The sequence below is a fragment of the Pediculus humanus genome, genomic scaffold (assembly GCF_000006295.1).
Source record: "Pediculus humanus corporis 1103172107629 genomic scaffold, whole genome shotgun sequence".
Lineage (NCBI taxonomy): Eukaryota > Metazoa > Arthropoda > Insecta > Psocodea > Pediculidae > Pediculus > Pediculus humanus.
The window spans coordinates 126,204-138,263 of record NW_002987242.1 but is presented as its reverse complement, the minus strand read 5'-3'; the positions used below and the strand labels follow the sequence as shown (position 1 = coordinate 138,263).

Here is a 12,060-nt window from a genome sequence, read left to right as displayed (position 1 = left end):
TTTTTTTTCTTATTTAATCTTCGGTAGCACCGTAACGAAATTAATGACAATAAATATACTTTGGAACAAAAAACGTTTCCACCATAAGGTACGTAGACATAAGTTTTTTTTTTTTTTTGTTGCTTCCAGCGTATGGAGAAAAAAAAAGTGACATTTAAAAATCCTGTACGGTATTTCAAGGCTAAAAACCTGAAATTTTATTTTTTTTAAAAAAAACAAACTTCTTAAATCAATGAAACAAAAAAAAAAAAAAAAACCTTTTGAGTTTATATATTAAAGAGAGAATTTTCGAACCTTAAATTTTTTTATTTATTTATAATAACATTTTTTTGGGGAGAAGGTAGTAGTGGTAGGAGTAGTAGGATGCTAAAATCGTGATGATGTTTTCAAGGTTCTCATTTTAAAAAAAAAATCATGGCTTCTACTACTTATTTTTCGGCCTCATTTCATTTTTTTTTTTTTTAATGGACTCTTTTTCTCTCTCTCTCTCTCTCTCTCTCACTCATTTGATTCTTTATTAAATCGCGCTCCCATGAGTAGAAATAATAATAATAATAATAATAATAATAATAATAATAATTTCTTAAACATGTCGGGTAACTCACTCAATGATCGGTCGGCATGTTTTCGTAATTCGTGTCGGATTTTTTTCTTTTTTTTTTTTATTATTGTGCCTTATTTTTATTTTCTCTCTCTCTCACTCTCTCTCTTTCTCGAGACGTCTACCTGCTTTCTTTCTTCTACTAATTAAAAGAAAAAAAAAATCTTTTGCTTTCCGTTAAAAAAAAAAATTTCCGAGACCGTCAGAAAGAAATTTTTTTAAACCGACGACTCCGATCATCATTTTCCTTCGCCCCCCTAAGTAAAACTTTTCTCCCCGAAATATTCGTAACTTTTATACGCGATTTATCAACAACCAACCGTCATAGAGTCATATTTAATAAAAAAAAAAAAAGAAAAAAAAATTACCGTAATTAATTATTCGATGACTTTTCCTTTTCTTTTCTATTTGATGACGTTTCATCAATTTTTTTTAGGGTCTTTTTAAGACCCTAAAATTAATTTTTAATGCTTTTTTATTTTATGTATTTATTTTATTTAGTTATTTATTTATTCATCGATTGATGACGGTTATGTATTTATTATTTATTCTCCGTTTAATAATTAATTTTATTACCAGACATTAAATATAGTACTTAATTTATTGATTGGTCATTTCGACGAAAAAAAAAATTTTAATATGCGACCGAGCGTAGTGAAATACTATAGCCTTTGGGTATTTTTTTTTTTTCGTTATATAACTAATAATCGATAATATATAATCATCATCATCATCATTCTAATGATTATAATAATAAAAAATAAGTTAATGTAACAACAACGATTAAGTTATTAATTTTATTATTATTATTACTTTTTTTTTAATTATTGTTTAATAAATAATAAATAATAATAAAAAGCGTGGAAAAAAAAATCGAAGAAACGTCAACACAATAAAAACAAACAAAAATCAATCGAACGAATCGTTTTTCTTTTTTTTTTTGTTTTTCTCTCTGAAAAAAAAACTTAAAATTTTAATGTTTAATAATAATAATAATGATGATGATGATGATAATGATAATGATAATTATAATTTTAATAAATCCTTTATAACGAAAAAAAAAAAAGTAAAAAAATCAATTAATTAAATTTGGAATTACAGAACGAAATTCTTTTTTTTGTTCTGACCTCCCCACAAAAATATAAATTATGTTTAAATAAAAAGATTTATGGGTCGGGGAGCCTTCGATTTGATAAGTAAAAAAAAAAAGAAAAAATTTATTATCCGCCGTCGCACGATTGGGAAAAAAAGAAAAAAGGGAAAATTGAATTTCCCTGGAACGGAAAAAAAAAAACTTTTTTTTTTTAAGGATCCCCTCAAAAAAAAAAAAATTTTTTTTTTTTTTAATTTAAAAAAGAAAAAAAAACGAAAATTTTCTTTTTTTTTCTACCCCCTTTTTCCCTCCTTTTCCCGACGCTTTTTCTAACTTTTCCCGTTCCAGGAAAAAAAATAATTTTTTTCTCCAAAAATACAAAAAAAATTTGAAAATAAAAATAATCATACGTTTTTTTTTGGGGATCATATCGAAAATAATTTCACACATCCCCCCATTAATAAGGGAGGAGAAAAAAATAAAATTCCGACATTTTCCGAGCCAAAAAAGAAAATATAACTCGTTAAATTATTATCATTAATTTTTTTTTTAAGTCTTAAATGTGTAATTATAGTAATTCACAAAGTTTTTCCCAAAAAAAAATTTTCTTTTCTTTTCTTATCATCGTCATCATTACTATTATTATTATTACAGCAATTACGAGAAAAATTTTCAAAATGGAAACCTTTTTTTTCCTTTCTTTTCTTTTTTCACTTATTTTTAACTATTTTTTTTTTTTTTTTTTGACTTCATCGATCAAATTTTTTTTTTTTTTAAACATCGATTAACAATTATTAATCGTTCCATTTTCCGTCTTCTGCTTTTTTGTTTGTTTTTATTTTTTAAATTTTAAACCGACGCAATTTTTTCCGGTTACGAAATTTGAAAAATTAAAATTTTCCACTTTTCCTGTCGTTGTTATTTGTTCAAATTTTGCTTTTCCAATCTTTATTCGATTTATAATTCTCAACGTTATTATTATTATTATTATTATTACATATTATTATCATTAATTTAAAGAAAGTAAAAAAAAAAACTCAAGCGGATAAATAAATAAATAAGTAACGTTTATTACGATTTGAAAATTAAAAAAAAAAAAGAAAATTTTTTTTCTTTTTTTCCCGGCGCTGGAAATTCATTCGTTCTTTCTCCCGCCGTCGTGTCAAAAATTTTTTAAATTTATTACCGACAAGGGAAAACCTTTTAGGAAAAAAATTTTTCCAAAAAAAAAAGGTATTTATTCTTCTTTTTTTTTTATTCTAGAAATTTTCAAAGTGGAAAATTTTTTTTTGAAAATTTAAAACGAATAATTAAATATTAAATCGTTTCCTTTTGTTTTTTAATATAAAAAAACGAAAATCAATTTTCCTGTTGGATTTTATTGTCTTTTAATTATTATTATTATTATTATTTTATCCGTCGGTAAAACATGGCGGTTAAAGCATAGAACTTTAATCGTCTTTATCCGGATTTTTAAAAATAAAATAATTCAAAAAAAAGTTTTCCGATAATTTTTTTTCTTCTCCTTAAAAATCTTTCCGCGTTACAAAAACAGGAAGTTGTGGAAAATTCTTGTTTTTCTTTTGTTTTTTCTCGAAATAATCTCAGAGAAGTGAAATTTCGAATTCATTCTAGTACATCACGGAATGTTAGGCGTTACGAAATGAACACCAACGACCGATCCGAAGGAAAGAAAAAAGGAAGTAAGAAAATCAAAAAATACCAACCTATGTTTTGCGAGGTGGTAACCGGAAGGGGCGCACAACACCCACCATGAACCAACAGGGGCTGGTGAGGCCTCAATGCGAGAGGCTGCAGCCCGTAATTAGCCAGATCGTCGGGCCTCGTGTTTGGGGCCCCGGGCTCTGCCCCGCCGTTCCCTCCGAGGAACAGGGCAAGCCCCGTCCGGAGCCGTAAATGATCTCCGAGTGTCGTCGTGATTTTCTTTTTGTAACCTTCTCTCCTTCACCTTTTCCTTACTTTTTTTTTTGTATTACTATTATTATTATTATTATTATTAATAATTATTTTTTCACTTTAATTATCTATATGTAAATTTAATTTTTTTCTTCTTCTTCTTCTTTTCTTTTTTTTTTTATTCACACTCGTCGTTCGAAACGTCGTAAAAATCGACTTTGTATTTAATTTTTTTGTTTTTTTATTAATTTCTTTATCTCATGTTAATTTTGTCAACATTCGAATGATTGCAACAAAAAAAAACGCGGAAAAATAAATAATCAATCGATCAATCAATCAATCACCGACGGCGAACATTTGTGAAAAATAAACCAAACCGGAAGAAGATGAGCTTTTATCGGATTAAACAACGACTTCCTCCGACCGACAGTTACATTCGATTTTTTTTAAACAATATTAAACACCAAAATTTTTTTTTTTTTTTACGACAAATAAAAACGAGAAATATTAATAATAATAATAATCAAAAATTAAAAATAATAAACCAAAAAAAAAAAAAAAAAGAAAATTCTAACTAAAAAAAAAAAACATTCACAAAATTTGTACCCGCCACCCGTTTCGTTCGCACAACGGTTTACCGATGAACTGTTTCAATAACACATAGAGAGCGAGTCTTGCGCTTTTCCTTGTATAAAAACCACGTGATTTAAATAAACGATTTTGATTGGTTAATAATTTTCTCCTATCGTGGAAAAGCTTGCGCTCTTAAACTCGTAATACAAGGTCACGCTTAAAAGGGAGATCTACCATTCCGACACGCTATGTTAAAACAAGTAGGGAGAGGTCTTATTAAAATACTCGTTTCTCATTGGTCGAAAGGCGTGAATATTATTTTTTTTTTGGTTGGTCAATAAAATGGTCTATTTTAAATGGGGAAAAATAAAATAAAAAAAATTTTAACTTTTTTTTTTTTTCATTTTTTTCTTTTTTTTTCTTTTCAATTCTCTTCTCTGGAGAAGAAAAGAAAGAAAAGAAAAAAAAAGAAAATTTTCTTTTCTTTTTTTTTTTTTTTTACTTTTTTCTTTGTTTTTATTTTCTTTTATTTTTTCTTTTATTTTTTTTTTTTGTAAATTTAAAATTGAAGTTTTCTGCTTTTTAAAAAAAATGGTGAAGAAGTTGTGTATATTTATTTATTTATTTATTTATTTTTTTTTTTGAATTGCGTAATGAAAGCTCTCGAATATTTTCTTTTCCTTTCTTTTTTCCTTTTCTATTATTTTTCCCTTTTTAACTTTCGACCATTTTTTGTTCTTTTATTTTTTAACTTTTAGTAATAACAAATATTTTTTTAAATAAAAATAATGAAATCTTATAAATATAATTATTTTTTCAAATTGTTTTAACTTTTTATTATTATTATTATTATTATTATTGCATCCACCCACAATTTACTATCAGTCCAAATTGATATCAAAAAACAAAAAAATGTTAATTGGATAAATCTAAAATCCTAAATTGAAAGTCTCGAACGAAAAAAAATAAAATAAAATCGTAGAAGAAAAATTAATAAAAACAATATAATAATAATAATAATAATAATAACAAAGAGTGAATGGAAAGATGTGTAATTATTATTATTATTATTATTTTTAAATCCTACAATCTCTTTGAACCTTAGATTAAAAAAAAAGAAAATTCGCTGACACGAATGAATGAAAAGAAGATTAAAGTCACAAAACTTTATTTTAACCATATAATTCGTGTTTGGAATTTTTTAGCCCAATAAATAAATAAAAAAATAAATAAAATTTTCAAATTAATAACGACCGAAGAATATTTTTTTTTATCTATAGAATAATTATAAAATAAGAAAAGAAGGGGGGGGGAATTTTTTTGGTGATTTTTCCCAGGGTGAGTTTTGGAATTTATTAAAACTTAAAAAATTTATTTTATTTATTTATTGTTTTGTATTATTATTATTATTATTTTTATTTAATTACTTATAAACTAAGTAATCGTTTAAGTAAGAAAAATAAAAGGGATTTTCTCTTAATAAAGATCCTTCATTTTATTTATTTTAATTAAACTGTTTAAATCATTCATTATTATTATTATCATGACTTTTGATTTTTGTTTTAAAAAGTTTTTTAGTGAAGAGTGACTGCCTGTTGTTATTATGCAAAACAAATTTGATTACTGATTTAATTTAATAATAATAATTTGTAGCAGAAGAACTTTAAGAGACTGTAAAAAAAAAAAAAAAAATAAACAAAAACCTGAAAATTCTAAATAAAAAAAAAAAATTGTTAAATTTGGGTTTTATTAATTGAATATTATAAATAAGTTTGTAAATTATTATTTTTTATGCCGTAAAATAATAAATAATAATAATAATAATTAATAAAAAAATAAAATTTTCCCTTTTTAATCGAATTTTTAATTTTTTTTTTTTTCATTTTCCAATTTTATCCATTATAAATATAATCAAGCTCGAATTTAAACGTTTGCAGATAAAAAAATATCATAGAGTAAAAAAATTTATATATATATGGGTTTTTTAAAATGTTATTTTATAGCGAAATTTTAGAAACTTCCGTTTCGGTCGTTTGTTTCGATTCGTTTCAACAACTACTCTAGGCTTGCAAGTTGTTATCGGTAAGGATTTTTTTTTTAATCGTGAGTTGTCAAAAGAAAAAATTTTTTTTTAAAGGAAATAGTGCAATTTTTTTTTTTTTTTCGATTGTAAATCTGCCAAACTCATAATTCGATAAAGTATAAAAAGTAAATTTCTTTTTTTTTTTTTTTTAATTTTAAATTATTTGTATATAAAATTTTGACACTCCCCTTTAATATGAAACCTAACCCCAATTTCAAAAACTATCGACCCTTTAATAAATTAATTTTTAAATAATTACTAATTTAATTTTAGATTATAAAAATACATTTTTAATTTTTCTTTCACTTGCTAATTACGGTAGCTTAATTTTTTTTTAGATTTATATATAGTTTCAAAATGACGGATTCAAAGTATTTTACAACCACTAAAAAGGGTGAAATTTTCGAATTGAAAGCCGAACTAAATTGCGATAAAAAAGAAAAAAAGAAAGAAGCCGTTAAAAAGGTTATTGCTTCAATGACGGTTGGTAAAGATGTCTCGGCTTTATTTCCAGACGTAGTTAATTGTATGCAAACTGATAATTTGGAATTGAAAAAACTCGTCTACTTGTATTTAATGAATTATGCCAAAAGTCAACCAGATATGGCAATTATGGCAGTTAACACATTTGTTAAGGTACATTTTCTTATTAATACATGCGAATTTAAATTTGAACTCGTGAAAAAAAGATAAATTTTATTTTCCCACAGGATTGTGAAGATCCCAATCCTTTAATTAGAGCTTTAGCTGTAAGAACTATGGGATGTATTAGAGTTGACAAAATAACCGAGTACCTTTGTGAGCCTCTAAGGAAATGTTTAAAAGATGAAGATCCTTATGTTAGAAAAACAGCTGCTGTTTGTGTTGCTAAACTTTACGATATTAATGCACAACTCGTAGAAGATCAAGGATTTTTAGATCAACTCAAAGATCTTTTATCTGATTCTAATCCAATGGTAAGCGAATAATTCTTACATTCGAAAGAGATTTTTTTATTTAACCTAAGCTTAAATAATTTACTGATCTATTTTACAGGTTGTAGCTAATGCTGTTGCTGCTTTATCTGAAATTAATGAATCAACTCCCAGTGGACTTCCTCTTGTCGAATTAAATGGTCCTACAATCAGCAAATTGTTAACCGCTCTTAATGAATGCACTGAATGGGGTCAAGTATTTATATTGGATTCTTTGTCTAATTACAGTCCAAAAGATGATAGAGAAGCTCAAAGGTATAAATTAATAGTTATAACTATTCTTATAGTTTTCATAATTCATCATTGATTACTTTTCGAATTTTGTAGCATTTGCGAAAGAATAACACCTCGATTAGCGCATGCGAATGCTGCTGTCGTTTTATCTGCAGTAAAAGTTTTAATGAAATTAATGGAAATGTTATCATCTGAATCGGATTTTGTCACAACTCTAACGAAAAAATTAGCACCACCTCTTGTAACATTGTTATCCTCTGAACCTGAAGTAAGATTTTAATAATTTTGTAATTTCAAACTGTTTATACCATTGATGTACTACTTTACAAGTAAAATTATTTTCAGGTTCAATATGTTGCTTTAAGAAACATAAACTTGATTGTTCAAAAGAGACCAGACATATTAAAACATGAAATGAAAGTTTTTTTCGTCAAGTACAATGATCCTATTTATGTTAAACTTGAAAAACTTGATATTATGATTCGTTTAGCTTCTCAGGGGAATATTGCCCAAGTTTTATCAGAATTAAAAGAGTAAGTTGTTTAATGTCACGCTCTATCTGCTTTTTAAATAAAAATTATTAAATTTTAAAAACAAAAAAAATTTAACTTACAGGTACGCCACAGAAGTTGACGTAGATTTTGTTAGAAAAGCAGTGAGAGCCATTGGTAGATGTGCAATTAAAGTTGAGCAAAGCGCTGAAAGATGCGTTTCAACATTGCTTGATTTAATACAAACCAAAGTAAATTACGTTGTGCAAGAAGCCATCGTCGTCATAAAAGATATTTTCAGGAAATACCCGAACAAATATGAAAGCATAATCTCAACTTTATGTGAAAATTTAGACACTCTGGATGAACCTGAAGCGAGGTGACCAAATCAATCGTTTTTTTTTTTTTCCTTTTCGAACGATAATTTTTGTTTTAAAAAGTACTTAACATATTTATTTTGTGACAGAGCATCTATGATATGGATAATCGGAGAATACGCGGAAAGAATTGACAATGCAGACGAATTGCTGGAAAGTTTTCTCGAAGGTTTTCACGATGAAAATACTCAAGTTCAATTACAATTGCTGACGGCCATTGTTAAATTGTTTTTAAAACGTCCAACCGACACGCAAGAGCTAGTTCAACAGGTTAGATTAAATTAATAATTTTCTGCAATGTTTAAAACCTGAAAAAAAAAAAAAAATTTAAATTTGAATGTTTTCAGGTATTGAGTTTAGCGACTCAAGATTCTGACAATCCTGACCTTCGCGATCGTGGTTTTATTTACTGGCGTTTATTATCGACCGATCCTGCAGCAGCCAAAGAAGTCGTTTTGGCCGAAAAACCTCTCATATCGGAAGAAACAGATTTATTGGAACCGACTTTATTGGATGAACTCATTTGTCATATTAGCTCTTTGGCTAGCGTCTATCACAAACCACCAACTGCTTTTGTAGAGGGTCGTGCCGGTCTTAAACGCACTCTACCGATGAGGTATTTGTTTCCGTTTCCGGGACCTGGAAAAAAATATTTAGTAATTAATCAATCATTTTATATTATAAATGCAGGAGCGAAGGCGGTGGTGACGAAGGACAGCACGTGGTGCAACCATCTGTCATTCCAGCTCAAGATTCTCTAATTGGTGATCTTCTAAGTATGGATCTTGGAGCTCCCGCTCCGGTTCCTTCGTCTGCGCCACAAACATCAGCGATTGATCTCCTTGGTGGTGGTCTGGACGGTTTGGTAAATAAAACCTTTTCTTTTTCTTAACAATTATCTTGATGCCTGAAAAAAAAATCGACACAGAGATGTTTATTAAAAGTTTACGTTTTAGCTCGGAGGAGATACGGCACCGGCACCCAACACGGCCGTCTTACTTGGCGACATATTTGGTTTGTCAACTCCTACGTTTTACGTAGCACCCAAAGTACAATGGTTGCCAGCCGAAAGAGGAAAAGGATTGGAAATATGGGGAACATTCAGCAGGAGAAACGGGCAAGTGCAAATGGATTTCACGATAACAAACAAAGCCATGCAAGCCATGGCCGAATTTGCGATACAGTTGAACAAAAACAGTTTCGGAGTTGCTCCCGCCAAACCCCTTCAAGTGGTGACTCCTCTCCCACCGGGACAAACTTTCGAAACGAGCGTTCCTTTAAACACGAGCGGAGTAGTGCAAAGAATGGATCCACTTAATAATTTGCAGGTAAATTCTTTCTTAAAGGTTTCAAACTCTCGGGAACATCCGCGTCCAGGATAAATTTTTCCTTTAATTTTTTTTTTTTTTACAGGTCGCCATAAAAAACAACATTGACGTATTTTATTTTGCTTGTTTGATTCCCGTCAACGTGTTTTTCATGGAAGATGGCGAAATGGACAAACGAGTGTTTTTAAGCACTTGGAAAGATATACCGTCGCAAAATGAAGTTCAATTCACTCTTTCTAACATAACATTGAATGCAGGTGAATAATAAAATATAAGAAAAATGATTTTTCACGTTTTGTTTTAATCCCAATCGGCTTTTTTTTATTATTTGTTTTCATGTTGAAAAGACGCCATAATAAACAAGATGAAACAAAATAACGTGTTCACGATAGCAAAAAGAAACGTCGAAGGACAAGACATGTTGTATCAATCGTTAAAACTCGTCAATCAAATTTGGGTATTGAACGAATTAAAAATGCAACCTGGAAATCCGAACGTTACGGTAAATAAATATGTCGTCCATTCTCTCTCTCTTTCTCTCACACTTTATCTAAAATAAAAAAAAATTTAATATTATTTCATTTTCCAGCTCTCACTCAAGTCAAAAGCAGTAGAAGTCGCATCGGTAATTTATCAAGCCTACGACGCCATTTTACATTCGTAATTTTTTTATTATTTATTAATCATTATCCGAGTTGCTAATTTACGTTATTTTTAATCGGATTTTCAATCTCAACAAAAAATCGTCTTACATTCCTAAATTGTTTTTTTTTTTTTTTTAATGTTTCCACAATGTAATTATAATAATAATAATAATAGTAATAGTATAAATAATAATAATAATAATAATAATAATAATAATAATAATAATAATAATGTAATATCTGTAAGAAAAAAATAAAAATAAATTATTAAAACCAAGTAAATTCCGGATTTTTTTTTTTATATTTTCCAATGATAAAATCCATAAAGTTAATGAGGAAAAAAACGAGAAAAAACGAAAATTTAATTAAATTAATTTATTTTTATAATAATAATAATAATAATGATAATGGCGGGTAAACAAATAATAAACGTGTTTCAATCTACAGCAATTCAAAAAAAAAAAAAAAAGGAAAAAAAATTGTAAAGAATTATAAGGAATGATTATAAATTTTCGACCGGAATTCAATTTAATATTATTAAACGTAATAATAATAATAATTTCTTTTAATTTAGTATTATTATTATTTTTTTTTTCACAATTAATTAGTTACCTTTTAAATAATAATAATAATAATAAACATCGAAACAATATAAAAACAAACACGATTTTTTTTTTTTTTTTTTTTTTAAGTGAGATTATTATTATTTTTTTTTTTTTAAATCACAGTTTAAGCATATTAATATTATTATTATTAATAATAAAACAACGTGAGAAAAAACCACAAGTTTCGAGAGAGAGATAAAGGGGGGGGGGGTCGATGGGTGGTGAGTGGGAGGCAAACAAACAACAAACAAACGAAAAAAAAAAATTCAATCAGTCTTCGCTCCATTTTTTTTTTTTTATTGTTACAATAATTTTATTGTCTTACATCATCATCATCATCTCTCATTACACAATGGGAATAATAATAATAATAATAATAATAATAATAATAATAATATTAATAAATCCCTAGTAATAATAATAATAATAATAATAATAAGTCAACGCAAGTCGATACCTGAATACGACGTAATTTACACACACTCCAAACGTGAATTTACACGCATGTAATTTCAAAAAAAAAAAAAAAAATTTAAGTACATCAAACATTATTATCATTATCATCATCATCATCATTACTTATTTAATAAATCGGTTATTTAAATTATTAATAAAATAAATAAATGAGAAAAATAATTAATTAATTAAATAATAAACGTAAAAAAAAAAAAAAAAAACCTTTCTTTCTTTCACAACCATAAATTTTTTCTCCATTCATTTTATATATCAGAGCCGCAATCGTTTCGATATAAAAAAATTTAATAATAATAATAATAATAATAAATATAAATACGCACTTTTACACGTGTGTACCTAATTTTAAAAATCACACGCACACGTGTATATAAAAATCACGATTTTCATTTTCATTTATTAAGTTTTTTATTAGTTTTAATTAATTTATTGATTACCCTTAAATGAGTTTGTGCGTGCGTGAGCGTAAGTGCGCGTATTAGTGCGTAGACAAAAATAATAATAATAATAATAAATAAATAAATAAATAAATTTTTCTCTTATTTTCTTCCAATCTTAAATAATAATAATAATAATAATAAAAGTGTGACTTGATGTTTGTTATTAAAAAAATAAAATTTTATTTACAAATTATTTATATATATATATATATATATAAATATATCT

The 12,060-nt window shown here is 26.8% G+C and overlaps 1 protein-coding gene across 1 annotated transcript; it reads left to right on the top strand.

Annotated features, from left to right (window-relative positions):
- Positions 1–6,624: 6,624 nt before the first annotated feature.
- On the top strand, positions 6,625–10,335 carry Phum_PHUM255010 (uncharacterized protein; the record flags this gene model as incomplete). Its single annotated transcript, XM_002426424.1, has 13 exons — positions 6,625–6,903; positions 6,978–7,223; positions 7,303–7,496; positions 7,569–7,743; positions 7,821–8,008; positions 8,091–8,345; positions 8,433–8,613; positions 8,691–8,959; positions 9,034–9,208; positions 9,300–9,671; positions 9,757–9,928; positions 10,019–10,173; positions 10,261–10,335. The coding sequence occupies 13 exons, from the start codon at positions 6,625–6,627 to the stop codon at positions 10,333–10,335; spliced, it is 2,736 nt and encodes a 911-aa protein (XP_002426469.1).
- Positions 10,336–12,060: the final 1,725 nt, after the last annotated feature.